This window comes from Aethalodelphis obliquidens, unplaced genomic scaffold, assembly GCF_003676395.1.
Source record: "Aethalodelphis obliquidens isolate GAN/ISIS:26980383/991018 unplaced genomic scaffold, ASM367639v1 scaffold6, whole genome shotgun sequence".
Lineage (NCBI taxonomy): Eukaryota > Metazoa > Chordata > Mammalia > Artiodactyla > Delphinidae > Aethalodelphis > Aethalodelphis obliquidens.
The window spans coordinates 39,992,253-40,020,070 of NW_020837950.1; the positions used below are offsets into that span (position 1 = coordinate 39,992,253).

The following is a 27,818-nucleotide window of genomic DNA, read 5'->3' on the forward strand; positions in this document are numbered from 1 at the left end:
GCAAAACGACTTGGCCTTTCCGGGAAGTTTGGTGCCTTTGCTGCCTCTCTCCTCTGCGGTGATTTGGGCTTCATCCCCAGGGTCCTAAGACAGCATCCACAGGACATTATTCTAAAGAGAATAAAAGTGTGGGGTGGAGGCCGGCCCTGCCTGCCACGTGGGACCGCCCCACTCAGTGACCCTTGTGAACGACCCATGACTCACTTGCTCCCTAAGAGACTTCAGAGGCACGTGCTCCAGCCACAGGCTGCACTTGGGCTGGGAGCCCTGGGGAACACGGCCCTCGGGGAGCTCTGTCTGGTGGGGGAGGTTGACGCAGAGATAAGCCACTAGCACAGGGCGGTGAGGAGAAGCCAGGAGGCCGCTGGAGCCCCAGGGAAGCACTAAATCAAAGGTGTCCACTGCCACCCAGCAGTGTGTGGTGAATGCGTAACAACCACTCTCCAGGGAGGGAGAGGCACACGGATGTGTAGCATGTGCTGATTTCCGTGGTTTAAATACCATCGTGGCCAACTGCAAGCTACCAAAATGGCACCACGGAAAGCAGAGCTGGGGAGAGACGTGCCTGAGTCGCCTCTGCACCGAATCCATCCCGGGAGATTGGGAGGAGATGCCCTAAAATGAGACCTAGATGGTGAGCAGCAGTTCTCAGGAGAAAGCTGGGGTGTGGGAGGGCCGGGTTGAGGAACTAGGAGCGCAGAGACTAGGGAATGTATCTAGCAACGGCTGAAGCTCCCCAGGGGCCAGTTTATAACTCACCAAAAGGAGTTTGGACTTCATACCAAGTGTGACAGGAAGACCCGGAGGGTTTAAGGTTTTTATTTTAAGCAAATAAAAACAAGATCAGGTTTGTAACTTGGGACGAGGGAAACAGGAAGCTTTCTTCACCCTCTGCCTCCTGTCCATCAACAAATCCCATTGATTCTAACTCTAGTTTTTACCTGGACTCCTCTCTTTTTTAAAAAAAAAATTCCTCTATTCTAGCATCATCTCTTGGCAAAAATCCTCTTGACTGTTCTCCCTGTGTCCTCTCTGTGTCTTTACAGCATCAAAGATCACATCATTTTACGACAGAAATTTAATCATGTTGTCCTGCTGAAAACCCTCCAATAGTCTCCCACTGCATTTGGAAGTGATCATAACCAGAGCCTACAAGGCCTCCCGTGATCTTTCTCATGACAATTTTTCCATCCTCATCTCATACCATACCCCACCCATGCCCACTGTGATCCAGCCACACTGGCTCACAAGCTAGGCTCATTCCTGCCTCAGGGGCTGGCCACTTGCTTCTCCCTCTGCCTGGAATGTTCTTCCTTCGCTGCTCCTTTCAAACCTTGAGACTCTCAGCTTGAAATTCACCTTCTCAGAGTTTCAGTTCCCACCAGGTCTTACTAGCTGGGATTTGACAAGATATGAGGGAACTACATAAAAACAATTCTTTGCAGGCATTAAATGGCAGCCAATGCAGGGCTACAATCCATGAGAAAAAGGAAGCACAACAAGGTGAGCTCTACATCGTCCCTGAACATTTTCCAAACCATGGTTCAGGGAAATAGATCCCATGCTGAGCATGGTGGTCCTGATAAGTGGAATCAGAGACTGGGGTTCAGGGATGCTATGACAGCTGGGGTTTGTGGGACAAAGCAGCAGAGAGAGGTGAGCCGCAGAGAAGAAATCCAGACAGTGTCCTAGAAATACCCTTGGGTCCTGGGCTGAATCATACGTGGTGCAACATAGTGTAAGACTCTGAGGCCTAGCAGAGAACAGCAGCTGGGAGATCAATTGCTAAAGAGATTTTGGAAGTCACACGCTGCTACAAAGATAGCAAAGTTCTGGCGTAGCCGAAGTGGAGAGTCTTTGGTGAATGCTCTGGGAACTCAGTTGATACCACTGAAAGGCCATGTCCTAGAAGCAAGGACCACCCTTGAGGAGTAAACTCAAGCCCTGGTACTGAGGGGAAAACTGAAGTAGACCTGCACAGGAATAATGGTCTGCTGATCATTCAGCTACCTACCAGAGCAAAACTTACAACATGCTTTAGAAGAAGCTAATAAGCAGGAATCTCTACATGTTCCACATAACGTCCAACATTTAAAAAAGAATTACTAGTCACATGAAGAAGCAGAAAAGTGGGCCTTAACCAAGAAATAAAATAGCCAATAGAAACAGACTCAGAGATAATCTAGATATTGGGGTTAGCAGACAAGACCTTCAAAATAACTATGATTATATTTTTTAACAACATAGGAAAAGACAGACAAAAATGAATGAAAATGTGGAGCATTTCAACAGAGAATCAGAATCTCTTTAAAAAGGATAACATGGATATGCTACTGCAAAATACAGTAAATGAAATCAAGAACTAATGGATGGGTTTATTAGAAGACAGGACACAGCAGAACTGAACAGCAGAACTTTTAGTGAACTAAAAGACAGGTCAATAGAAAATTCAAACTGATAACACAAAGAGAAAAAAATAGAACAGTTCCAAAAGATGTGGGATAAAGTGAAAAAACAGTCTAGGTTTTTAGGAGAGGAGAGAAAAATAGAAAGGAACAAAATATTTGAAGAACTAATGGCCAAGAATTTTCCAAATCTGATTAAAGATATGACTCCACAGTTTCAAGAGGCTCAGAAGAACCAAGCAGGATAAACATAAATGACACTTCATGTAAGCACATCATAGTCTAACTGCCAAAACCCAAAGATAAAAAGCAAATCTTTAAAATAGTCTGAGGTAAAATGACACATTTCTTTCAGGGGAAAAAAGACAAATTATTCCATTTCTGAACAGAAACTGTGGGAGCCAGAAGACAATGAAATGAAATCTTTAAAGTGTCAAAAGAGGGAAACATATCTTCCTATCTAAAATTGTGAATCCAGAGTGAAAAAATCTTTTAAAAGTGGAGTTGAAAAATTGTTTTCATAAAAAGAAATTTGAGGGGATTCATCACCAGCGAAAAATAACAAAGTTCTTCAGGTGGGTGTAAAACAGACCCACACAAGTAGAAGACAGAATGAACAGCACAAGAATGTAGAAAGATATGAATAAACATAAAAGATTATTGAGTGTTTAAAACAACAACAGTAATAGCACTTTGTAAGGTATATATACGTAGAAGTAACATAGTTGACAAAAATAAACAATGAAAAGGATGAAAAGGAATAAATGGAGTAAACTATTAAAAGATTTTTGAATTATCTGAGACATGGTAAAAGTACTAATTTAAAGTAAATTTTAATAATTAATACCTACAATTTGAAATTTCTAGGGTAACCACTAAAAGAATGACACTAAAATGTGTATCAAAATAAGCTAATAGAGAAGAAAATGGAATAATAGAAAATAGTTTACTAATACCAAAAACAAAGGCAGAAAAAAGGAATAAAAGAAAAGAGAACAGAACAGACAAATAGAAGAAACAGCAAGAAGGTAAACACAGAGCCAATTACACAATTATGTATGTGAAATGTAAATGGACCAAACACTCCAACTAAAAAGCAGAGGATGTCAAACTGAACTAAGTTTAAAAAAAAAACAAAAACAGCCATATGTTGTTTCTAAGAAACATACTTTAAAGATACTGATAGCTCGAAAGCAAAAAGATGGATGGTGTAAAAAATTTATATACCATGAAAATACTAATGAAAAGAAACTGATGTGGTACTTTAATATCAGACAAAGTCAACCTTAGGGCAAGAAATGTGAGAGATAATGACAGATATTTCATCATGATAAGAGTCAATTCACCAGGAATACATCATAATCCTATATCCATGCGTATCTAATAAATAATTTCAAAACATATGAATTAAAACTAACATAACAAAAATAAGAAATAAACAAATGCACACTCAGAGTTGGAGATTTCAAAAGCCATCTCAGGGCTTCCCTGGTGGCGCAGTGGTTGAGAGTCCGCCTGCCGATGCAGGGGACACGGGTTCGTGCCCCGGTCCAGGAAGATCCCACATGCTGCGGAGCGGCTAGGCCCGTGAGCTATGGCCGCTGAGCCTGTGCGTCCGGAGGCTGTGCTCCACAATGGGAGAGGCTACAACAGTGAGAGGCCCGTGTACCACAAAAAAAAAAAAAAAACCATCTCAGTAGATGACAAAACGAATAGACCATACATCAGTAATGATATTGAAGATTTGATCAGCATAATTAATCTGCTTGGGCTAATTAATACCCAGCAACTGCAGAATATTCATTCTTTGCAAGGGCACATAGAATATTTACCAAAATAGATCATAACATGGTCAATGAAAAAAATCTCAACAAATTTCAAGATTAAAATAATATAGTGGGGCTTCCCTGGTGGCACAGTGGTTGAGAGTTCTCCTGCCAATGCGGGGGACACGGGTTCATACCCCAGTCCGGGAAGATCCCACATGCCGCGGAGTGGCTAGGCCTGTGAGCCATGAACGCTGGGCCTGCGCGTCTGGAGCCTGTGCTCCGCAGAGGGAGAGGCCACAACAGTGAGAGGCCCCCATACAGGAAAAAATAATAATAATAAAAAAAATAAAAAATAAAATAATATAGTGTATGTTTTCTGACAACAATGAAATAAAACTAGACATCAATAGCAAAAATATAACTAAAAAATTCTACAGATGCTTGGAAATTCAACAACACACTTCTAGATGACCCATGGGTCAAGGAAGAAATTACAATAGAAATTAAAAGCTAAACTTTGAACTGAACAGACATAAAAAGTACAACTTATCAAAATGTGTGGGTGGTACTTGAAACAGTGCTTAGAGAGAAATGCATAGATTTAAATGCATAAATCACAAAAGGAGAACAGTTGAAAATCAATGATCCAAACTTTCAACACAGGAAGCCTGAAAAAGAACAGCCAATGAAACCAAAAGAAAGTAGAAGAAAGGAAACCATGAAGATATTAGAAGAAACCAATGAAATAAAATACAGACATACAATAAAGAACATCAATAAAACCAAAAAATGATCCTGTGAAATGACTGATAAAATTGGAGAGAAAGAGAGAGCGACAGAGACAGAGAGACAGAGACAGAGAGGCAGAGAGATCGGATATGAATATATACAAAGGACTCAACACTAAATATCCTACAGACACATTCAAGACCACTGGAAAAATAAATTTCATCCTAGCAGTCCTGAATGTCGAGTACTGTCCACAGATGAGGAAAACAACTCAGAGAAGTCACGGATGTAGTCAGCACAGACCTGGGTTTGAACCCTGTTTGACTGAGTTCTAAAGCCCACTGCTCTCTCCTTTCAAGACCCAGTATTCAGTGTGACAGAGGTGTTGGCTAAAGCTATGGTGGTAATCAGATTGCAATATAGAAATGTATCAACTCAACACATTGCACATCTTAAACTTACCCAGTGTTAGATATCAATTATGTCTCAATATAAATACATAAATACCAACAAAAAAAAAAGACTCAATGTGCAGAATTATAACTTGAGGTGCTTGAAAAACTCCTTGGTCTGAAAATAAAAGTTCTAATATTAAAGTGTAAACACCCACTCCATGTCCCACCAGATACCAACTTGAACAGCCTGAGCAGAGGGGCAGACTCGCATTATCTTGTCCAGGGTAAGAATAAAGACTCTGGAGCCTGACTGCCCAGGTAGAGTCTGGGCTCAACCCCTCCTAGCTGTGTGACTCTGGGCAAGTCACTTAACTTCTCTGTGCCTATGTTTTCTCATCTGGGAAATGGGGGTGGTGACTGTTCCTCCCTCCTAGGGCTGCTGGAGGACACGGTAGTAAAGGGTGTGGTCAGTGCTATAAGTCAGCAAGATGATTAAACAACCATGCAGAGTCAACCTACCCGGGGGCCACCGCGTGGGGACTTCAGAGCTCGCCCTTGGTCTGCAGAACACCGTGGTCTTTTGTCGTCCTTCTCCAAATGTGCTTCGTTCACTCCTGCCCCATCGGTGTTTCCTTGCAGGGCACTGGATCCTGCGGCGTTTCCCCAGACCAGTGATGTAGCAGGAGAATCAGCACCGCACCTGGAATTCTCCAGGCCTAAACAAGGTTCCGTCCACACTCCAGCCAGACCCATTTCCTGCTCCGAGGGTGGCCCAGGGCCTCTTGCAGTCAGTTGCCCTGAAAGCTCAGTCACCTGCACCCCCCTTTCTACCACGTTCACCTGGTCCACCGCCATCATGTTTTTTCCCTGGAGATACTCCTCTGCTCTCACCAAAGGTCCCACATCTGTGCTGCTCCCCCACACGACTTCCCCCTCCAGGACTTGGATCCTTTGTAGAAGGTGTTCATTCTCCCCCCTGAAGGCTTGGATCATGTCTTCTATTCCCAGCACTATATCCTTTATCAGCTCTTTATAACTGACCCCAAGCTCCGAAATCAGTGCACTGAGCTCCCAGTTTTCCAGGGTGACGCACTCCATCACGCCTTTGGATTTTCGGATGCTCGCAGACATGGCTTTCTGGAGCTGCCCAAGGTGCCCTTTCAATCTCTCATTTTCCTCTTCGAGCTCAGAAATTTTGCAGTAACTTTTCCTGTTACAGTCTTCAAGGTCTGAAATGACCTGCACGTACTGGTCCAGCTCCCTCTTTACGTGAGAGATGTCTCCTAACAGCACGCCGTTATCCTGTTTGAGCGCAGATATTTTTTTCACATTTCTCGCCCTCTCTTTTTCCAGGACACGCAGTTTTCTGTGGCATCGTTCCTGATCTACCTGAAGCTTGGCGTTGTCACGTAAAACTTTGCTTCTCTCCGTCTTCAATCCAGAAATGAGCTGACGAAACCTCGTCCTCGCTCTCTCGAGGGCTCTCGGCTGCTGAGAGAGCTGGTTCCGACCCCACTCAGAGGGCCCCTCTGGCGGGCCCGGGCTCAGGTTGGCCAAATCCAGCACCGACCCTGGAAGAACTTCGCCAGTGCCTAGGGCCTCATTCTCTCCCCGCTTAACGTCTTCATCAGGCTCCTCGGGGTTTGCTTCCTTGGCATAACAAATATCGAGATCCTGGTTTGCCAAAGCCTGCTGAGGATACGCGTCCTCCTGGCAGCTGTACCATCTCCGAGCAAAGCTCCAGTTCTCTCCTGCCAACGAGGAAGCTTTCCGGCCATGCCCCCCACTCCCAGGCTTCAGGATGGAGAGTTGCTGGAAACAAGCCTCCATCTCCTCTTCAAATTCCTCTATTTTTAACGCAGATCCCTCACGGCCTTTGCTCGGAGCCCGGGGGTGACTGGTAGGTCGGGCCCCCTCGGGCCATAAAGCCAATCCAGGAGACGGTGGCAAACCTCCCTCCTGCAGTAGGAAAAGCATTTCCTTGGCTTCACAGTCCTCGGAGCCATGCTCCTCCCAGACATCCCTGTGGCCCGGGCTGGACCCTTGGAGATGCGACAATTCCTCCTCCTCTTCCTGTCCTTTGTCCTCAGGGCTTTCCTCTGGGAGAAGCAGAGCATTTCCAGACCACACGCAGTCTTCCTCCTTGCCCAGAACTCTCCTGATGGCTCTGCCCTGCTCTGCAAAGGTTGGAGCACCTGCCGGAGGCAGCCCATTGGTGCCGTGGGCCCTGGAGAAGGCGGCTGTGGGGGCCTCTTCCTCTGATGATGATGAAAGCCCTCCTCCCCCTTCTCCCCCTTCTCCTCCTTCTTGGGGGCTCCAGACATGCCTTCCGCCCCACCCCCTCCTGCTCAGGGATTCAGGGCCCTCCGTTGACACTGAGGCCTCCCCCTGAAGAAGGGGCAGTGGAAGCTCCCGCCTGGGCCCAGGGCAGGAGGTTGCAGCCGGGGGTTCAGAAGCCCCGTGATCATTCCATACACCCTCTGGGGCCCTGACACCAGCCTCCAGGCTCAGGTTCTCACGGCTTTCCTGACTTGACTGAGCCCTGGCACCGAGGTCATCCTCCTTCCTGCCGCCGGTCCTCCTCGCCTCCCACATCTCCGGTCTCTGCCCTGGGGTTCCTCCTCCCTCCTTGCAAGAGTCTTTTAGGTCCTTGGGGCCTCTCCTGGGAAATCGGTGATTTGAAATGCATGGGGACTCCCGGCAGAGGGAGGCATCGTGGCTCCTTGCCGGGCGATGATCCCAGCTGGGGTGTCCTGCAGCGGAGGAAGCAGGCGGGGGCCTGGCCTCCAGCACCTGTTGGACTTGCAGTTCTTCTGGGGAATCTTCCAGGAGCAGCTGCAGTAGTGGCAGGGGAGCCGAGTCCCCAGCCTGCCCCCAGGGAGGGCGTGTGCATGTCTGCACTGGGAGGAAGGACACCTGGGTCAGGGTGGCTGCTAGGTTCTGCTCTGAAATCCAGGCCAGCTCCACCGGGAGGAGTGAGCTGTCCATGTCCTGCCCCGGGGGGCAGCCACAGATGAGAAGGAGAGTCTGTTCGCCCAAGCTGGGCTCAGCCGGAATAAACTAGGGGAGGGAAGAGAAGAGAAGAGAAGGGGTGAAGCGGCCCCTTCCCCCATAGAGCCTCTCCCCGTCTCTCTGAGCTCATCTCCTCACCCAGCCATACAGGTCTTCCAAACACCCCGGGTCTGTTAGCACTCCAGGGCCTCTGCCCCTGCCCTTCCCTCTGCCCCCCCCCGCCCCCCCCTGCCACGGCTCACCCTCTGGCTTCCTTAACATCTCAGCTCAAACGTTACTTCCTCAAAAAGGCCTTGCTGACCACTTCCACCACTGTCTGTCCATTCACCCCCTTTCCCTCGCTCTGTGGCGCCCTCCCCTCACTCACATCATGTAGGATATGTGTGTGTGTAATTGTTTAACTCCTCCCATAGCCCTGCACTGTCCAATACGGTAGCCGCACAGGCCACACGGGGCTCTTCCAATTTAAAGCAATTCAGTGAAAGTTAACACTCAGTTCTGCAGTCACACCAGCCACGTTTCAAGTGCTCAGAAACCACGCGTGGTTCACAGCTCCTACACTGGACCGCACAGGTGCGGAATATTGCCAGCACTGTGGAAGGCTCTAGTGGACAGCACGGTGTAGACCATCTGCCTAGAATAGTCCCGGGCACACAGCAGGGGTTTCATAGATATTTTTGAATATCTTTTTATATTTACTTATTCAATGAGCTTAACCAGAGAGGAGGACTGGCCTGACTCAGAACAAACCCGGGCTGGGCTGAGGCCCGGGAGAGGAAACTTGGCTTCATCCAGGCTCGGTAGGAGCCCTCAGCTCACATGCGACCACGACCCCACTCGCACCTCGCAGCGCTCCCAGCCTCACCACCTTTACCTGCCGGGTCTTCCCACCTGGCCTGCCCTTTCGCTGTCCATCCCTGGTTTCCTGTCTGTCTAACTACTTCCCCAGCTTCTCTGTGAAGCTCTCCCCACCCCAGGGGCTGCTCTGCTCTTTTCCCACTTTGGGTGTGACACAGCACACCACGCAGTGGCTCAGAGCAGGAGGTGAATGAATGAAAGTAGGTGAGCAAGGAAGGCCCCCTCTTTAGAACCACAGAACCGCATCAGGGCCGGCTGGAGCCAGGCTCCTGAACCGTAGGGCAGAGTGTGGTGCAGAGTGTGGGCTATGGAGGCGTGAGGACCCCAGTCCCCTAGAGGGCTGTGAGGCCTTGGGAAATCACGACTTCCTCATATGCAGAAGCGGGGGGGTCATGGCTCCTGCCCCATCGCTGGCGGGGAGGTTTCAATGAGATGAAGTTTGCTACGTGGCAGCTGGGTCTGGGCACACAGCTGGGGCACACAGCCTTCCTGCCCACTCCCCACTCAGGGCTCAAATCTCCCTCTCAATTATTTCCAGAATGTTCTTCCAAACCCCAAGCTTCTTTACCTTCTTCTCCCCTCTTCTGCGTGGTGGCCACACTGTGCAGCACACACAGTAGGGCTGATCAGACCCAGCTGGCACCCCAGGCACGCAGAAAGCCTCTGGCCTCACCTGTCCACGGGCAGATCCTGCGAGGTCTCCTGGGAGCTTGTCCGTGGTCTCCGGGCCTGGGATCAAGACAGCAGTGCTTTGTCCAGCCCCGATGCAGTCCCAGGCGCGGGGCCCCTCGGAGGGCTGGCCTGGGAAATGACAGGACCGGAGAGTTAAGAAGACCCTCCTAGGAGCTTTCCCATGATTGCCGCCAGCAGCGCCATCTGCTGTTAGGATGCGACAGCACTTCTCATGGCTCAGGGCCTTTGAGCCTCCACAAGCGGCCTGCTGGCCACCACTGCCTGTCAGGTGAGAAACCGAGGCTCAGGGATGGGGAATGACACTCACTGATGAGCAGCAGAATCGGGTCTGGAAGCCACCTCTTCTGACCACAAAGCCCACGACATCTCCCTGGCCCCACACCGTCATGGTCACACAGGGTCATGATCCCTGGCCCCCAGCCCCTCACGGTCAGCACGTAGACAGGGGAGTTGATGCCCAGGCTTTGCCAGACACGCCCTGCCCCCTTCCCCAAGGACAAACCTGACCTCGTTTGACCTGTCAGCTCTGTTCCCCAGAAATGGGATGGAGGGGAAAGGTCAGCTTTGCTGGTCAACAGCCCCGCTGGGTATAACTGACCCCCTCATCCTTAAGTTGAATTTCACCTTGGAAAACTACATAAACCACAGATGGCCAGTTGGACACCATGGCTTTGGGGCTCCCTGCGTGCAGTGGCTTTTGCAGCAGGGACCCTGGAAGCTGCACCCGAGAATATTAGCAGAGATATTGGTTCCCGTTAGGGACAACTTAGGGATAAGGGGGTCCCAGCAACTCCCAGGCTGCACACTTGTCTCACACCTGAGCTGTCACTGGGGCGGGGGCGGGGAATAGAACAGCTCCCGGTCATGACACGGTCTTCTGCGAAGACAAATCCCCCTGAAGGGACCCCTGCTGCCCGAGGCTGGCACGGGCGTCGCTGGTTGGCACCTTCTGAGGGCTGAGGGCTGAGCCTAAATGTCGGGTTGGGTCTACGTCACAGACCTTGCCGCGGGCATTGTGGACTCTGATCCTGCCTCTCCCAGCTATGTGGCAACAAGCAAGCAACACTACCTCTCTGAGCCTCAGCTTCCTGACTGTAGAGCAGGGACCGCCACCCTGCTGCGTCATCAGGATGTCGTAAGAGAGCTGGCCCATCAGCGGATGTCCACATGGGGCCCCCCACGCACCTGCCGAGCCCCTTGGTCCAGGGGCCCCGTCAGGGCCTCGGTTTCCGCAGGCATCCGGAGCCTCCTCCCAGGGCAGGGGCAGCGATTCATCCTGAACACAGCCCAGGGCCTCCTTGAGGAAAAAAACACAAGAAGACAAGACAGCTGTGAGTGTCCCTGGTTGCAAGGGACCCTCCAAGCCTGTCCCAGCCAAGTCCCTCCCAAGGACCCCTGGAGGGAGTTGCATCCCCTCCCCAGGTGAGGACAGCAGAGGGCAGTGGCCTGGCCATAGGGCCCTGGTCCTGCGTTCTCGGTCCTGCCAACCAAACTGCCTCCTGTGAGCACCCAGCAAGCATTTAGCAGACAATGGGGGGCTTGTCCCTTCAGCCAAGATTTTTCTGGGCCCCCCAAGGTGGCACCAAAGGCTCCAGTCCCCTTTCCTTCTGGTGTGGAAGTTCCCTCTGTATCCACCCGAGGTGGGAGCCTGTCCCTCTGGGCAGTCCTGTCCCTCAACTGTCCACAGGCCCCAAACGCCGCAGCCAGGCATCTCCGGGCGGCACCCTCCTCCTCTGGATCTCACCCCAAAAGGCAAGCTGGGCTGCAGCAAGGAGCTTCCCTAACCCAACGCCCACCCCCCGCCCCGCAGAGCACGTTAGAGGCAGCACCTTGACTGCGGCTCCAGCCACCACCCACGAGGGGCCAGGGCGCAAGTGTCCTGCAGGTTCCCACTGCCCCGGGTACGCCTAGCCCGGTTCTAAGGGGCGCTGTTTGCTTCCCACCTGCTCCCACACTAGACCTAAGGTCGTTCAGGAAGGAAACTGCCCTTCATTCGGTCCGCACTGACACTCCAGCCTGGCACACAGTAGGTGCTTAATAAAGGTTTGACAGTTGGATGGATAGACAGAGCCTGCAGAAAGGCAGACATTTCGGACTCGCCGTGCATTAATTCAGCAAACGTTTATTAAGCTCCTACTGTGGGTCAGGTGCTCTTCTAGGGGAGGGAGAAACGGAAATGGACAGGTCATGCCCCGTGCCCGTCCCCAGGTCCTCACCTGCTCTCAGCAGACCCCTGCGTTGGCCACTAACTGGGCCTCCTGCTTCCCCTCCCGTCCTGCCCGCAGCTGCCAGGGACCCTCTGACCTGCAAGTCCACCCTCGCCTCCCCCACTCAGTCCACGGGATCAGCTCCTGGGCTGCGGTCAGGCACGGAGGCCGTCCAGGGCTGTCACCGCAGCCCCTGACGCTCCTGGTCCTGGCTTCCTCTCACAGTGCCTCCCTGTTCCCCCACGCTGGCTCCTGCTGGCCTCCGCACGTGCGGTTCTTCCTGCCTGCCTGGTGCACCCTCCTGGGAAGGGTACTGGTTGCAGGCTGCTTCTTGCAAAGCCCTCCCTGCCCCTGGCTCTCTGCCCCTCCTTTCCACACCCTTTGGCAGCCGAGCAATTGCACTGAAATGGAAACAGGCTCAGGTTGCCCTCCTGTTTCCAACCCTTTCGTGCTTCCCACTGCCCTGAAAGATAAAACCCCTGCCTGTGCGGCCTCACCACACCCATCTCTGCTCTTTGGATGGACCCTTCTCCCTCCTGCCTTGGGGCCTCGCACCCCTTGTGCCTGCTGCCTACACCTCTCTTCCCCACCCTTCTGCCTGGCCCAGCTGCTCCCTTCTGGGCTTAACTTAAAGGCCAGATCCTTAATGAGGCCTCCCTGAGCCTCCCCCAAATGAAGCCCCTCCCTCACTGCAGCATCTTCTCCTCATACCCCAAGGTTGTGACCTTCCAGTTGCTGTGCGACAGTTTGTGTCTTGTCCAGTTCTCCTCAGAGACCAGGGGAGACCAGGCCCTGGCCACACCTTAGGATCACCCAGAAGCTTTTAACAAGTACCAGAACAGGGCCCCAGCCAAGACCAGTGAAAACCAGAGGGGTCTGGGCACAGCCCTGCTCTGCATCCAGACGGGCCCGGACAACCTGCCACAGGTGCCTTCTGCCCACAGACCTTGGGGTACCTCACGGTTTTCTCCACTAGCTTCCCACTCGATCAGAATTAAACACTCTTGTCAAGAACTTAAAATCACTATTGGAAGGAGGTAGAGATGAGAAAATGGAGAGAGAGAGAAGGCACAAGAGAAAGGAAGAGAGAGAAGGCAAATGAGAAAGAAAAAAAAGAGAGGAAATAGGATGCAAGAAGGGAGACAGAAATTCAAAGACATGAGAGCAAGCAAGAGAGAGAAGCAGAAGGAAGGAGGAGGGAACAGATGAAGGGGAGGTGGAGGGCAGTGTCGAAGGCCACTACTGTTCTGCTGTTCATTTCTATTTGGATTTTGCTCCAGTACCAAGTTTACTTCCATTCAGTTCAACAAATACTTTCTGAGCACCTACTATGTGGCAGGCTTTGTCCTGGGGCTGGGACACAGCCATGGGTGACACACACAGACCCCTGCCTCGAGGAGCTAACATCCAGGGGAGGACTTCCAAGATGATGCTATACCCGCTTCATGTCACAAGTGATGAAATCAATACTCAGAGAGGGACAGTGACTTGTCCAAGGTCACACAGCACACACAGTGGGAGAACAGGACCTGAACTCAGGTCTCCGAACTTGATCCGGGCCTTCTCTCCCGCTTCCTGCCCCCCTCTGCTCAGTGTTGCCAGCCCTCCCTGCTTTTCAACACTCACAGGAGCATTTGCCTGTAACTTTACTTGGCTTTAGTTTTAACGTGTAATTATTTTGAAAGAAGAAAATGAGGAATACAGTGATATCCAAACACAAATATTACAAATGTGTGAGAATATATCCCTCTGGGCTTTTTTTCTGTGCAGAGACATTTAAATTCTTCCAAAAGTCTGTTTCTACAAAATGTTGACTTTCGCTTTGTGCATTTTTCATGTGATGGTATCGAAGGATCATTTCTCCACAACTTCTTCTGTAATGTGGTGTTTTAGGGCTGCCGAATGATCTCTGACGTAAGGAATGCCTTCACTTACCAAATCAGGTCCCTCTGATCAGACATTTAGGTTGTTTCCAATTTTTACCAACTATAAACAGTATTGAGGTACCTTTAATATAGGACAAATATTCAGAATACAGTGGAATCGTGAGGTTTTGCTCATTCGTATTTTGTTTTTAAGTAATGGACCTTTTCTGTAAGACCACGGGCCATCTGTATTTCCTTTTTACGTTATTTGTATGTTCGTGGCTTTTGCCTATGTTTTGTTTTTTGACATTATCGAAACTGTTTTAAAGCCCTTGCTCGCTTGCAGGAGTGAGTGACAAGTTACAAAAAAGTAACGGGCACTTCTGCTCAGGTGCAAGCTGTGAGCAGGAACGGGCTGCCTGGACTCAGGAAACAATCAAGACATTCTCATACTCGCCACCAGGCGTCGCTCTACTCAGATCGCCGGGGTCGAGAAGCTGGCCTGAGCATCCCGCATTCCTGAGGCCACTGTCACAAGGAGCGGGGTCGCAGCTCTGGGATGACAGCCTGACACTGACATCATAAGACAGTGACTTTTAATCTCTTTATACGAGCCTCCTTGATACCCTCCAGGCCAGGCCACTGCCCCAGGGTGTCCCCTGCTGTAGTGGTCATCACCCAAATTGCCCTTTCTGCCCCTGTGTCTATCTCCCCTATAAACTTTTGAAGAGAAGGATCGCCTCCCCAGCCCCAGTGGTCGGCACGGTGCCTGGAACATACAGGATGCCCAGTGCACGCTTGCTAAAAAGCATCTGGACACATCTGCAGAGAGGCTTTGCTTCTCTTGCAAACCAGAGTCCTCTTAAACTTTCTTTCACCTGGGATTCTGACCAGAAACCCCTTCCCCAAACTCCTCCCCGAGCTGGGCGCTTGTCCTCGCAATGGCTATTCCTGTGAGGACCTGGGCTCCCAGCAACTTGTTCTCGAAACTATAAACTGTGTGATCCTGGGCAAGGCATGTGCCTCCTCTGTGGGGCTGGGGACAAAATCACTGATCTCTGCCTGGCTACCTCCCAGCATCAAGGAGATCCTGTTTGGGGAAGCGCTGTGTAAATAAGAATCAAAATATCTTCTCATAACGATTACCCTCACCATAAATCACACCATGACACACATCAGATGTAACCAAGGGGCTGGTTTGGGTTGGAGGCACCCTAATAATTTGCAATGATTTTCAATATGATACACACTTCCCTGGGGCTAGACCTCCCTCTCGTTTCCCAATTTCTACACCTCACTTCCCAGCATTGCCATCTCAGGCTGGTCCCTTCGTCTGGAAGTTTCCATTTCCCATGGGCAATGGAGCAAATATCTTCTTTTGGCCATTTATTCACTCAGTCACTTCCTCACCAAGTATTCCACAGCCTGTGGACAGGGGCTGGGATTTATGGCTGAATCAGACCCAGTTGGTGATGACGATGAAGGAACAGCTACGGGGGGGTGGGCAGCCAGGCCCAGCACAGTGAGAATTAGGGTCGCCAGAGGTGGGTCATATCATAATGGGGGCACCAAGGAGGGAAGGAGCTGGCGTAAAATCAGGAAAGTCTTCTTGGAGGAAGAGACATTCTCACCAAATGGAGAGAAAGAAGCAGGGGTTTACCAAGGGGCCATGGGGAGCAGACGGTAGAAGTCTCTAGACACAGGAAAAGTAAGCAGGCTGGAGGAGTCTGGCATATTTAGGGACCTGCAGGACCACAGGGTGGGAGGAAGGGGTGGGCAGTGAGCCTGGAGGCAGCGGCTAGAGCAGCTGGGGCCTTGAATGCCGAGGTTAGGAAGTGGAGCTGGATCCCAAGGCGATGGAGCTGCTGGGGGCTTATGAAAAGAGATCATTTGGGGGTTACACCGCTATCCAGAGAAGGGCGCTGAAGATCTGCCACGTGGCTCTTAACCATTCTGGGTCCTGCCCCTTTGGAAATGCACTGTCAGCCTTGGGAAATCATGCATGCATGCATGCAATGCTCTCAGAACACTGAGTACAATCTCATACGTGCACAGCCATGGCCACAGGCCAGACCAAGACCTGAGGGACACCATCTGGCTTTACAGTGTTGTTATCAATAGATTCTAGCATTTTAACTTTAAAATTGCAAGCCATGCTGCCCCGTGACCTGGTGACTGGCTGGCATTTCCCATCTCTCCAGCGCGCTCTATGGAGGATTTCTTCCTTTCAAGGTGGCCCTTTTCGACTCCAAGGTGCTCAGAGTCAGGGCTGTCAGTGCCCGCTGAGAGTAGGACAGTTTGGAAGACTCTGACATACCCTGTGGCCCTGTCATGGGGAATGGTCCATTCCCCATTCCAAACACCAAGATCCCCAACAGTGACCCACAGATTGTCAGGCCCCTTCCCCCTTCCTCTGTCTGCACCCTCTTTCTCCAGACAGTCTTGTCATCCCGTGCAGGCAGGGGTCTTGTCTTATTTCCCAGCCCTGGTACCAAGCTCAGGCCCGAGTACACCTCGTTGTACGGCACCCGTTAAATGCTGATTTTGGACCCACTGACCACTAGTTACCGGAGGAACAGAGCATGGCACTCACAGGCTCATCTCAGGGTCAGCCTGCCGGGACGCAAATCCTGCCCCACCACTTACTATCTGTGGGACCCTGGGACTCTCCGGGCCTTCACTTCCTCATCTGTAAAATGGGGGTAAAATAGTGCCTCCCTTGAAGGTCGTTGAGGGACAAAATGAGTGGACAACAGATGCAGAGCACGAGAGATGGCGTCTAGTGCAAAGACTCCCTCATAAATATAGGAATCGTTTTGTACCCCCATGAAGCCGGCGAAGAAGCACATCAAGGAACTAGAACCGACAGTTCTACTGTTTCACGGGACCTCATAACGGTGCATCCAGGAGGGCACTTGTTATGAGTTCAATTGTGTCCCCCCCGCAAACTTCCTAAGTTGACTCTTAACCCCCAGGACCTCAGAACGTGACCTGGTTTGGAAATAGAGACACAACTGATTCAATTAAGATGGGGTCATTCGGGTGGGCCCTAATCCAACATGACTGGTGTCCTTATAAAAGGGGGACGTTTGGACACAGAGATGCATAGAAGGAAGACAATGAGACACAGGGAGAAGACAGCCGCCCACAAGCTAAGGAGAGAGGCCCGGAACAGATCTTCATTCACAGGCCTTGGAAGGAACGACCCTGCCGACACCTCGATCTCGGGCTTCCAGCCTCCAGGACTATTGTTGAAACCACACAGTTTGTGGTTCTTTGCTAGGGTAGCCCCAGGAAACTCTCAGAGTACCTACATTTCTATTTGCTCAATAAAGATATTAAGGCATAGAAATAAGATGACTGGCAAGGCTCCCGGGGCTCCTAGAAGGCAGGGCCAGGCTCCAGGCCCACCAGCTGGGGGGACTCGGCCCTGCTTGTCTCCATCTGGGAGAACTGCTAACGTCTGGCTGGAGCAAGAAGCTGGTCGCCCTGGTGCCGAGCCCCCCGTGGAGAGATCATGAGCAAGGGGATGGGAGCCACTTCCCGGAAGTGAGAGCAAGCCACACAGGAGATGCACAAACCACGATGACATGGACGCCGACGGCCAAAGCAAGCCCTTGCTAATATCACTCTCCCAGCCCGGATGCTCCCAGGCCGCCATTTAGATTGCTAAAAGCCAGGATCAGTGACCGTCCCGTGACACTCTATGCTGAAACGGTAACTGACATTTGTTCCATCTTTAAAGGGCTCTTGCATTCACGCTCCCATGGGCTCTTCACTCTGACACACTCAGAAGACAGCAAGTGCTACTACCCCTTCGCCCAGCGGAATCCACCGCCTCTGTCCACTCCGGGTCCCACCTGCCATCTTAGAGCATGAGCATGTCACCCCAGTGTGTATGGCTCCCATGTTTAAGGATCAGCATTTTCTATTCCACGGGCCCCTGCTTCCTCTGCTACTCATCTGATAACAGGCTGGCTCCTCCGGATGCTATAGAGGCAGAATTGGCTGGGGACCCCATTTATGGGAAATTTAGGGAATTTTTGAGAGACTTTTGACTGTGCACAGCAGCCTCCAGGAAGGTCTTGAGAGCATGCAGTTCTCCTTGGGCACTGGGTCTTTTAAATGATAAGGCATGAAACATCGAGAAGGTCACAGATGCATGTCAACAAGGGGCTTATAACTGATCACACAGGCCGCCAAACGCAGCCACTGACACTGCCCCAAACTCCGCAAGAACCAACGCTGGCCCCAGCATCTTAAGGTAAGGACAGCCTCTTGGAGTCACAGCCTTGATCTGGCCCATGTCCCCTTGCTGGCCCTAATACTTTGGAGCTGCATGCCTGTGGTCAAGTCACTTAACCTCCTGGGTCTCAGTTTCTCCATCTAGTCAGTGGGATAATAGCACCTGGCTTGCAAGGCTGTACTAAAGATTAAATGAGAGAACACAAAACGTACAAAACATTAGGAGGCATCTCTAAAATATTTAGGTATTCACCCTTTTCCTTAGATAAAAGAAAGAGTAGCAGTGCATGGGAAGGCAGAAAGATTGGGAGAATAAGGATGTAAGCCGACAGCCTAAATTAAAATCTTACGTTTAGAAAAATTACAGAAAGGATTCTAAATGACAATTTCCATCTCTGCACGATTTATTTTCTGAAATTACAACAAGGTGCCAATATTAAAGGTACACTGTATTCCTTTTACCTGATGAACATAATGGAGGAAGAACGAACAGGACACGCAGAAGTAACATGAGTAGAATGAAGTACTAAAAAGATAAAATATAACCACAGATAAACTCAGTATTAAAATGATCTAGGCAGGATACACTTCATTATCCTGAGAAGACTAAAGTTCCAGTTAATTTGAAATAGGTTGTCCAGGTCCAAAGATAAATTTAATTTTTTTTTTAATGAGTCATCTTCTTTGGGCTAAAGTGTCTCCCTTATTTTTCCTTAAATGCAAATTAACCCAGTGGGATCTGGATGTCTTGGAGGGAGCTGAGTTAACTCTCCCTTTTCAGGGAGGCAGCCTGGTGCAGGAGACACAAAGTACTCTGGACTCACATCCAATTTGGATCCAATTCTACTTCTGCCTCTTCTGAGCTGTGTGACAACAGGTCAGTGCACTGCCTCTCTGAGCCTCAGCCTCCTCTCTGTGGAGTGCGGACATTAATAGTACCTGCTTTACAGTTTTATGAGCATTAAATGATGCCTTTGAAAACACCGTAGGGTGCCAAGCACATGGCAGGAGTATATTAAATGTTAAGTTTTTGCTCGTCTATCAGTTAGGTGATAACATCAGTGCCCAGCCTGCTCTTGGCTCCAGAACTTAAGAAACTTGCTTGGGGTCACAGCTAGCAAATAGGAGAACTGGAAAGGAGCTGAACCCTGCATGTGCTCTACTGCACAGTCCTGAGGGCCTCCTGTGTGCTGCTGCTGGGGGGACCGCTACAGAAGCCATCTGACCTGCCCTCAAGGGGCTCACAGTCTAAAGAAGGAGAAATGAAGATGCACGTACAGCACCGGCACGCTGGGGACCGTGGTCACCTTTGGAGCTGTGAGGGAGGTGGGAAAGGGTGATGGCTTTCCCAGGGAGGGGCGGATCGGGGTGGAAGTCACGAGACCATGACAGGTAATGTCATACTGCACGTGGAGGAGCTTGCCCAGCACGGGGCCTGGCACAGGCAGGGACCCATCAAATGTCAGATAGATGGACGGACAGGAGGAAACAGACGAGGAGGGGTGAAGGGTAACTGGATGGCTGCCTGGAGAGTGGCTGCAAGGAGAGATGGACAAGCAGATGGTCGGGTGAAAGAGATGATGGAGTGTGGGTAGAGGGGTGGGTGGGTGGGTAGACAAGACGGTGCATGAGGGCATGGACAGGTGGACGGTGGCTGAGCAGGTGGACAGGTGGTGGGGAGGTGGCTGGCTTGGTGAACGGGTGAGTGAAGCTGTAGGGGTGGATGGGCACCACCAGGTGGGTAGATGCGCGGATGGAATGAAGGGTGGGTGAAGGGGGCTGGTGGGTTGCAGGGGTGGTTGAAGAGGAAAACGGGGGAATGACGGAGCCCGTGACTTGACCAAGCGGCAGAAAGTTAGAGAAAAGCAGAAAATCACTCGTGCTCTGGGTTGCGGCCACTTACCAGGCTACCGTGACCAGCAGGGGCCGTGCTGAGCGCTCTCTCTCGGGGGGCCTGGGCTCCCAGCTCCTCTCGAAGGCACCTGTTTTGCTGGGCGAGCTCCTCCACCTGGCCCTGCAGGCCGATCTCCGACAGCTTCAGCCCATAGATGCAGCAGCGCAGCTCCTCCAGCTGCCCGCGGAGCAGCCGCTCGGTGGCGCGCTGCTCCCGCAGCCGGCGCGCCGCCTGGTCCCGCTCGCGCTCGCCGCGCTCGGCCCTGGCCCGCAGCGCGCGCGGCTCCGCGGCCTCCTCGGGAGCGCCTCGGGGACTGGTCGGGCCCGGGGGTCGGGGGCCACCCTGGTTCGGGGCGTCCAGTTCGGCCAGCAGGAGGCCCGCGGCGTGGCAGAGGCGCCGCACGTCCAACTCCAGCCGCTGCACCTGCGCTCGCAGGATGCGCTCCTGCTCGCGCACCAGTCTCAGCTGGCGCCGCTGGAGCCGCCGGCCGCGCTCCAGGGCCGCCGCCTGCAGCCCCAGCGCCTCGTCTTTGCGCCGCAGCCGCTCCCGCAGCCGCCGCAGCCGCCACCGCTGCCGCCGGGCCGCGCGCTCCTTCTCCTGAACCTACGGGTTGGCGGTGGAGGAGGGCGTCAGGAAGGCGGCCGGGGACGCACCGTAGCTCGCATTGAGCCTGTCTTTATTTGAAACTTCGATATTTTGTTGTTCAGCGCGCCTTTTCTTTTTGCATTAATTTTTGCATTAAAACATTGCTGCAAAATATTATTGATCTCGATGACTGTTTTTTGGCGCCCCCTTAAAGTTTGCCCAGGAGACGAGCACCTTACCTCCCCCTAGTGTGGGCCCTGCACACCCGTAAGCTCCCCGAGTTCTTGGAAGGAAACTGTGCAACGGGCAGGAGGGGGATGGGCTGGTGCACACTGGGAGGGCCAGTGGTTCCAACATGTGATTCCCCCACACCAGTTTGTAAAGAGCTGCCACCTGGACCCCCCTGAGTGTCCCCACTTCCCCACTTGCAGAACTTCCCAGACCTCTCCATTTCCCAGTGCCTACAGGGTTAATGCCTGAACCAGTAAGGATCAGCTGACCATGGCTTCTGGCTGGTGAGACAGGACCACCAGTGTCACGGCAGCTGTTCCTTCCTGTGAATACGCCCTGTGGAGCTACTCAGAAGTGACCTGCACAATGTCACACGACTAAAAGTCACTGAACCACCACGTACTTGACTCAAGACCTTTCCTTTTTCCGCTTGGCCCGCTGCCTGTCCAAGGAACACATCTCCCTGTTCTTAAACCTTGCCCTCCCCCCACCCATGAGCTGTAGGCTGGACTGGGGTGACCCATGCACTGCAAAAATGGGCGTCCTTGCCCAATTTTCAGAATTAATTTATGCAAATGGGTAGAACTGCCTTCATGTTAAGCTCTCTGTCAACTGCTAGTCCCTGCTGCTGATAGTCACAGCCGCGAGAGCTTGCAGAAGACAAAACAAACAAGCAAGAGCAAATGTGAAAGAGGAAACTTGGGAACAGCCCGGCAGGCTTTGTTTGACAGCGTGTTTTGGGGGGAATTGGGGCAGATAAATCTGGAGTTAGATTCCCTGCGAGGAAAATTGCTCGGGGTGTTCCTGATGGTATGAATCCTGTAATCGGTGATGCTAGGTGGACGGTGCCCCATCACCTGGATGGGTCCACCTTTATCACCTTTGGGAATGACCACGGGTCACCACAGAAGTGAGGTGTCTTTGTATGCAAATGCTTACTGCAAATATTGACAACAATGGGGCAAATTGCCATTTGGCAGATATCAGGTACAAAGGGCAGAGGTCATGCACTCCTGCAAAATATGCTCTGAAATGCAGACAGCTCTGGGGAGAGATCGAGGGTTAGTATCTGGGCTGGGCTGAAGCTGGGCCAAGTGGTCTCCGAGGGGACCCAAGCCAGACCCCTCACCTCTCTGAAATCTTGCCCTTCATCTGGAAATGCGGTTTTGTGACAGGACATTCCCAGAAGCATACAGATTACAAGAGAATGCAATAAAGAAATGTGTGCGGGCCACATAACTGCGGGTCCTGCAGTGCCCCGAGCTCGCTCATGGCATTTCCCTTGCTTGTCACCCTCATCCTCTGTCTCCCCATCATACTAGGAACCTCTGGTGATTGCAGGACTGTGTCTATTCACCTGGGAAACCCTATATGTATATAAGGCATGACAAAAAATATTAATTACAGGATTTTCCACGGAGAGATTATATTCTTGATGGTGGGATCCCACATAACACTACTATACCTCGGGTTAAAAACTCTCGGACCCTGACAATGATGTGCTGTGAACCAAGGAGGATCAACTCAACTTTCTGCACCTGAAGTTCAATGCAAAGGGGAAAAGTGGCACTTACATGTCTCCCTGGCATCTCAGAGACTAATTTCAATTTAATGGAACTTCTTAGCTTTCCACGCTTCACTTCTATTTCAGTTGAAAGCTAATCAATCTGGTGTTTTTCAAACATTCTGGACTACTTCCCATGGTAAAAAATACATTTAAGAACATGCCCCGTTATACATACGCACGTGTTGACAACTGAAACAGAAGTTTCAGGAAACAGCACTCCCCTTCGTACACGTGATGCCCTTTCATAATGCCTAGTCAATTCCATTTTTAAAATTGCTGGTTGTGAGTTACGGAATTGATTTCACAACCCACTTACGGGTGTCAACCTGCAATTTAACAGTCGCTGTGCTGCCCCCTGAGTAGCAATTTACTGAAACCGATGCCTCTCGGGATCTTTGGGTCTCTGCCTGCCAAGTCTCTTCCCTCCAGCCTTCGTCATCTCTCCCCTGGAATATTTCAGTAAAGACTAGTAATTACAGAGGCAGCTAGGGCTGTTCAAATGCCTACTGTTGTGAGTGTTTTACACGTATTACCTTCCTTTACCCACACAACAATTGAACAGGGTTGGTACTGTATCATTCCCATTTCACAGATGAGGAAACTGAGGTCCAGAGAGGTTAAGTCATTTGGCCTAGATCACACAGCTCATGAGTAGCAGAGCCAGGGTTTGGCTCCAGGCATCTGCTTCCAGAGCCTATCCTCTTAACCACCCACTCCCTCTCCAATCACGCTCTAACTTGCCCCCTGCCCCTGCCGCCTCTCTCTCCCATGCAGTTAGAGTGATATCCCCAAAAACCCTGACTATGAGCCTCTCCTGCTAAGGTCCCCCTAAGTCCTGCTCCCCCTTGCCTCCAGAATTTGGGTCATGCCAGGGCCCTGGTGACCTGTCCTCCCTGCAACGTTCTTGCCTCACCAACTCTGTCTCCCCACCACACACCACATTCCCCATGGCTCCCAGCATCCAGCTTTGGAGTTACTTGTTTCCCATCTGTGTCCCTGCCCGCAACCCAGCTCCTGAGGGCAGAGAACCCGCATCAGTCCTCTCCTTGTCCTTAGGCCAGAGCCGGCTCCCCTGACAGGCACCAAGTCCACAGAAAGGAACCTCTGGCCAGAGCTCCCAGCAAGTGCACAGCCCCCGTATGCCACCCAGTGGATCCCAGCCAGAGCCCTATGAGGCAGGCAGGACAGGATGGGAGCCCCGTTTTACAGATGGGGCAGCCGAGGCCCAGGGAGGCCACGTGACCTTGCCCAGGTCCAGCGGCTCCTGCCTGCACTGTTAGAATTGGGACCTCTCTTACCCCTCCTGGCTAGGCTCTCCAGGCCCGCCCCACAGTCTATGTTCAAGGGCAGCTGCTACCACATCCAAACCTATGGGGTGACTCTGCTGGGACAAGAAACAAGTACTGGAAAGAAGGAGGAGGGACTCGGTACCTGGCTGGCGAGCTCCCCCTGCAGCGCGTCCAGCTGCTCCTGGGCCCGGAGAGAGGCACTTCTCTCCTGGAACACGAGGGCGCTTAGCTGGTCCACCTTCTGGAGGAGTTTCCTCTCCGACAGCTCCAGCTCCTGAATTCTGCGCATTGAAGCAGTAAGGCGCTTACTCAGGATGCGGTAAGCGCGGCCTAAGCTTTTCACAGACACCAGGATCTTCTTTTTTTCTTCTGTTATTTGGCCAATTTGATATTCTGACAAAATGACATTTTGTAAAACATTCATACCTATCTTTTTGAAGATGATCTAAAATACTTCAGAGACCTCTTTTGAATAGTAAGTCACTGGGAATCTTAACAACGTTCTCATCCCTAAACCAGTAATCCCCAGTTCAGGTCATACCAATGAAAAAGGACTGAACCAAACATCGGAACCATACATCTGCATTGTCTCAATTAATCCTTACAGGTGGATTCCCTTCCCCCTACTTCGCACATGAGAAAACAGGATCAGAGAGGCCGGGCAACTTGCCCAAGGTCACAGAGCATTATAGAGTCCAGGCTGCATGGCTCCCAAACTCATGCTTTAACCCTGTGCTCTGTTGCCTCCCATTTAAGCTAAATTATTGCACATCTTTTCTAAGGAAATGACTGAAATGCAGAAAAAAGGTTTCTGCAATTAAAAAAATTAATCTCTGGATTACAAAAGTGAGACGTTGGAAATGACCTACCAGTTAGGGATGGCTAAGCCACCTGAAGTCTTCAGCACTTCAGAAAGTGCTGAAGTTGTGCAATATGCAAAGTAATACCCAGGCTGGAAGTGAACCCTGACCTCAGCTACATAGAAAGGAGGAGCACATGTGAATGGAGGGAAGCCAGAAGGAACATCTGCCTAGTGGTCCCATGAGGAGCGGAGAAGCCACATAGACTCACTTGTCTGTCTCCTGCTCGTACCTAGTATCCAAGTCCCCTCAATGTGCCAATCTTACTTCTATAATAGAAGACCATGAAACACGTGGCAAGTGCATTCTCAGCCTACATGGACAAGCTCTGCACAGTCTCACTCCTTTACCCAGCTCCACACCAGGTGACCTGCTCATCCAGGACAGACTCTGCTTCCCTGGGTGAGGACTTAGCTTTGCCTCCTGGCTCTGCCACTTACCTGCCATGAGGCCTTAACTGGGCTCATTCACCACTATGACCCTCAGTATCTTCATCCGTAAAACAGGTAATTGCGCCTTGCTCAGAGGGTTATTGTGAAGATTAAATAAAGTGAGTCACTCTTATTAATAATAGGCCAAGAGTCCCCTCTCCTGCTCTAGTTTTGAGGCCCTGGGGGAGGGTCTTTAAAGTGACAGAAGGGAGGGGGCCCTCTTGTGTAGATTAAAATTAAGTTCCTTCCAAAATGAACCAGAGGAGTGGCCGCACATTCATCAGTCAGAGGCTTGGGTGGAGTGCCTTCTGATTGATTATAAAACGTGGTGATATCTGAATGGGAAAAGAAAAGTTTAACTTTTTAGTTTTTGAGACCAATCTGAAACGTTAAATCTGGGACAATATTTAATTCTGGTATTATCCCTATACTTAAACTAGGCAGAAAATGACTACTTTCATGGTGGCAGGCTGAAGAAGAGCCCCCAAATATATCCATGCCCTGCTTCCCAAAACTTAATGAATGTTACCTTAAGATGCAAAAGAGACTGCAGATGTGATTCAGTTAAGGAGTTTGAGACGGAGAGATTATCCTGGATTATCTGGGTGGGTTTAACCGCAATTACGACTGTCCTCATGAGAGGGAGGCAGAAGGGGAGGCCATGTGACCACTGAAGCAAGATGCTACCCTGCTGGCTTGAAGACGGGGAGGGGCTAGAAGCCAAGGAATGCAGCTATAGATGCTGGAAAAGGCAGACACAGGTTTCCCCTACAGCTTCTGGAGAGAGCACAGCCCTGCGGACACCATGACTGTAGCCCAGTGAGACTGCTTTAGGACTTCTGCCTCCAGAGCTGAAAGGCAATGAATGTGTGTTGTTTGAAGGCAGCACGTTTGCAGTAACTTGTTTTAGCAGCCATAGGAAACATATACACACATAAACAGGAACTAGACAATGAAGTACCATTTTCCACTGATTAATGACAAGTTAAAAATATACATATTACAGTGTAGAGCTGCAAAGAGTGCTACGGAACTGGGAGACTCCATCAGGGAATATCCCCCAGGATAAATCGGGCAGGCAGCCTGGGTGGTCCCAGCGCCCGCATGTAGCCGGGTGTGTGACCACGGAGAAGTTACTTAAGCCAGCACCTTAATTTCCCCATCTAGAAATTGAAGATATTGCTATTACTTCATTTCTAGTAATTTATTTTTAGGGATTAAGTCTGTTAATACGCGTCAAGCATGTAAATAGTGCCTAGCCCAGAGGAAACACTCAACAAGTGTTCAGCTATTATTAATTTTGTTGCATTTAGATTGTAAATGAATTTGCAGCAATGATAGTGTTACGGAGGTGGGAGTGGGGTTCTCGTTCTCAAATTTCTAACATCGTGGTTGCATTAGTTTTGCAATAAATACTTTTAAATATTAACTCTTTAACTGAAGTGAAATCCAATGTACATTATCAATCTTTTACTATCCCCTACTTAGAGCAAACCCATGGTGAAATTAGCCTGAAATCTATATTCACAGTTGTGCATTCAGACCCTGGCTTCAGCTCTCCGTGACACTGAGTAATGTATTTCATCCACTGAGCCTCAGTTTCCTCATCTGGAAAAGGGGATCATATCACTCTATGTGCCACAGGGTTCAAGGGAGCAGCGATGGAGGCATAGTGGGGGGAGGTCAGCCCTGTGCCCTGCACCAGGGCACTTGGTAAGCCTTAACTCTTTTTTCTCCCAACCCCTGCTGCAGATCGGGCCTCCCCTCCCGAAGCCCTGCTTCTACAGGATGGTGCATCCCACCTTCAGAGAACTAAGGACACAGCCCACATTTCCCCACAGGCTAGGTCCAGGACACCGCCTCCAGGATGGCTTCACCCCAGGCCCCAGCCACAGAGGCCCCTCCTCTCCGCCACTCATGGTGCCTCCAGGCTGCCTGTCTCTCCCTCACATAGAGGGGTCTCCTCTGGCAGAGGTTTCCCACCCATCTTTCCCAGGCCTTGTGACCATCTGGTTTTCACTGCCATGTACAACCTTGCGTGAGCTATACTTCTATCTCTCCAGGGCTGGGGCCCTGCCTTTCCAGCTCTCAACCCCTAGAACTCATGTTCTGGGCTGAATATGTCCTCCCAAATTCATATGTTGAAGTTAGCTAACCCTAGTACCTCAGAATGTGACTGTATTTGGAGATAGGGTTTTTAAAGGGGTAATTTAGTTAAAATGAGGTCATTAGGGTGGGCCCTGATCCACTATGACTGGTGTCCTTATAAGAAGAGGAGATTAGGACACAGACACGCACAGAAGGAAGACCACAGGAAGACACAGAGAGAAGGCAGACATCACCAAGCCAAGGAGAGAGGTCTCAGAAGGAAACAACCTTGTCCACACTTTGATCTTTTAGTTCCATCCACCAGGACTATGAGAAAATAAAGCCCCCCAGTCTGTGGTGCTTTGTTCGAGACCCCCAGTTTAAGCCCCCCAGTCTGTGGTGCTTTGTTTAAGCCCCCCAGTTTAAGCCCCCCAGTCTGTGGTACTTTGTTATGGCAGCCCCAGCAGACTCATACAAAAACAGTATGTGATTCCCGAGGGCTGAGTGCACGTTGTAGAATGAGTGAATGAATGAGGGAATGAATGAATAAATGGATGAATGAGTGAATGGACAATCACATAGACTGATACTGAAGGTGACAGAATAATTTTTCTCATATGTGAATTTTTTCACGTGAAAAGTTTTACAAAGAGGAGAAAAAGTAAAGATCATGTAAATACACATTTACTGACTTG

General features: G+C 50.7%; 1 protein-coding gene across 1 annotated transcript in view; it reads right to left on the reverse strand.

The window, feature by feature from the left end:
* Positions 1 to 27,818, reverse strand: part of CUNH4orf50 (chromosome unknown C4orf50 homolog) — a 50,375-nt gene that overhangs the window by 21,372 nt on the left and 1,185 nt on the right. Inside the window, exons 2-6 of the mRNA XM_027104040.1 lie at positions 23,887 to 24,025; positions 20,082 to 20,675; positions 11,047 to 11,158; positions 9,842 to 9,969; positions 5,818 to 8,358 (exon numbers count right to left, since the gene is read on the reverse strand). Of these exons, the coding sequence (XP_026959841.1) occupies positions 5,818 to 8,358; positions 9,842 to 9,969; positions 11,047 to 11,158; positions 20,082 to 20,675; positions 23,887 to 24,025 (3,514 nt within the window). The remainder of the gene's footprint in view (positions 1 to 5,817; positions 8,359 to 9,841; positions 9,970 to 11,046; positions 11,159 to 20,081; positions 20,676 to 23,886; positions 24,026 to 27,818) is intronic.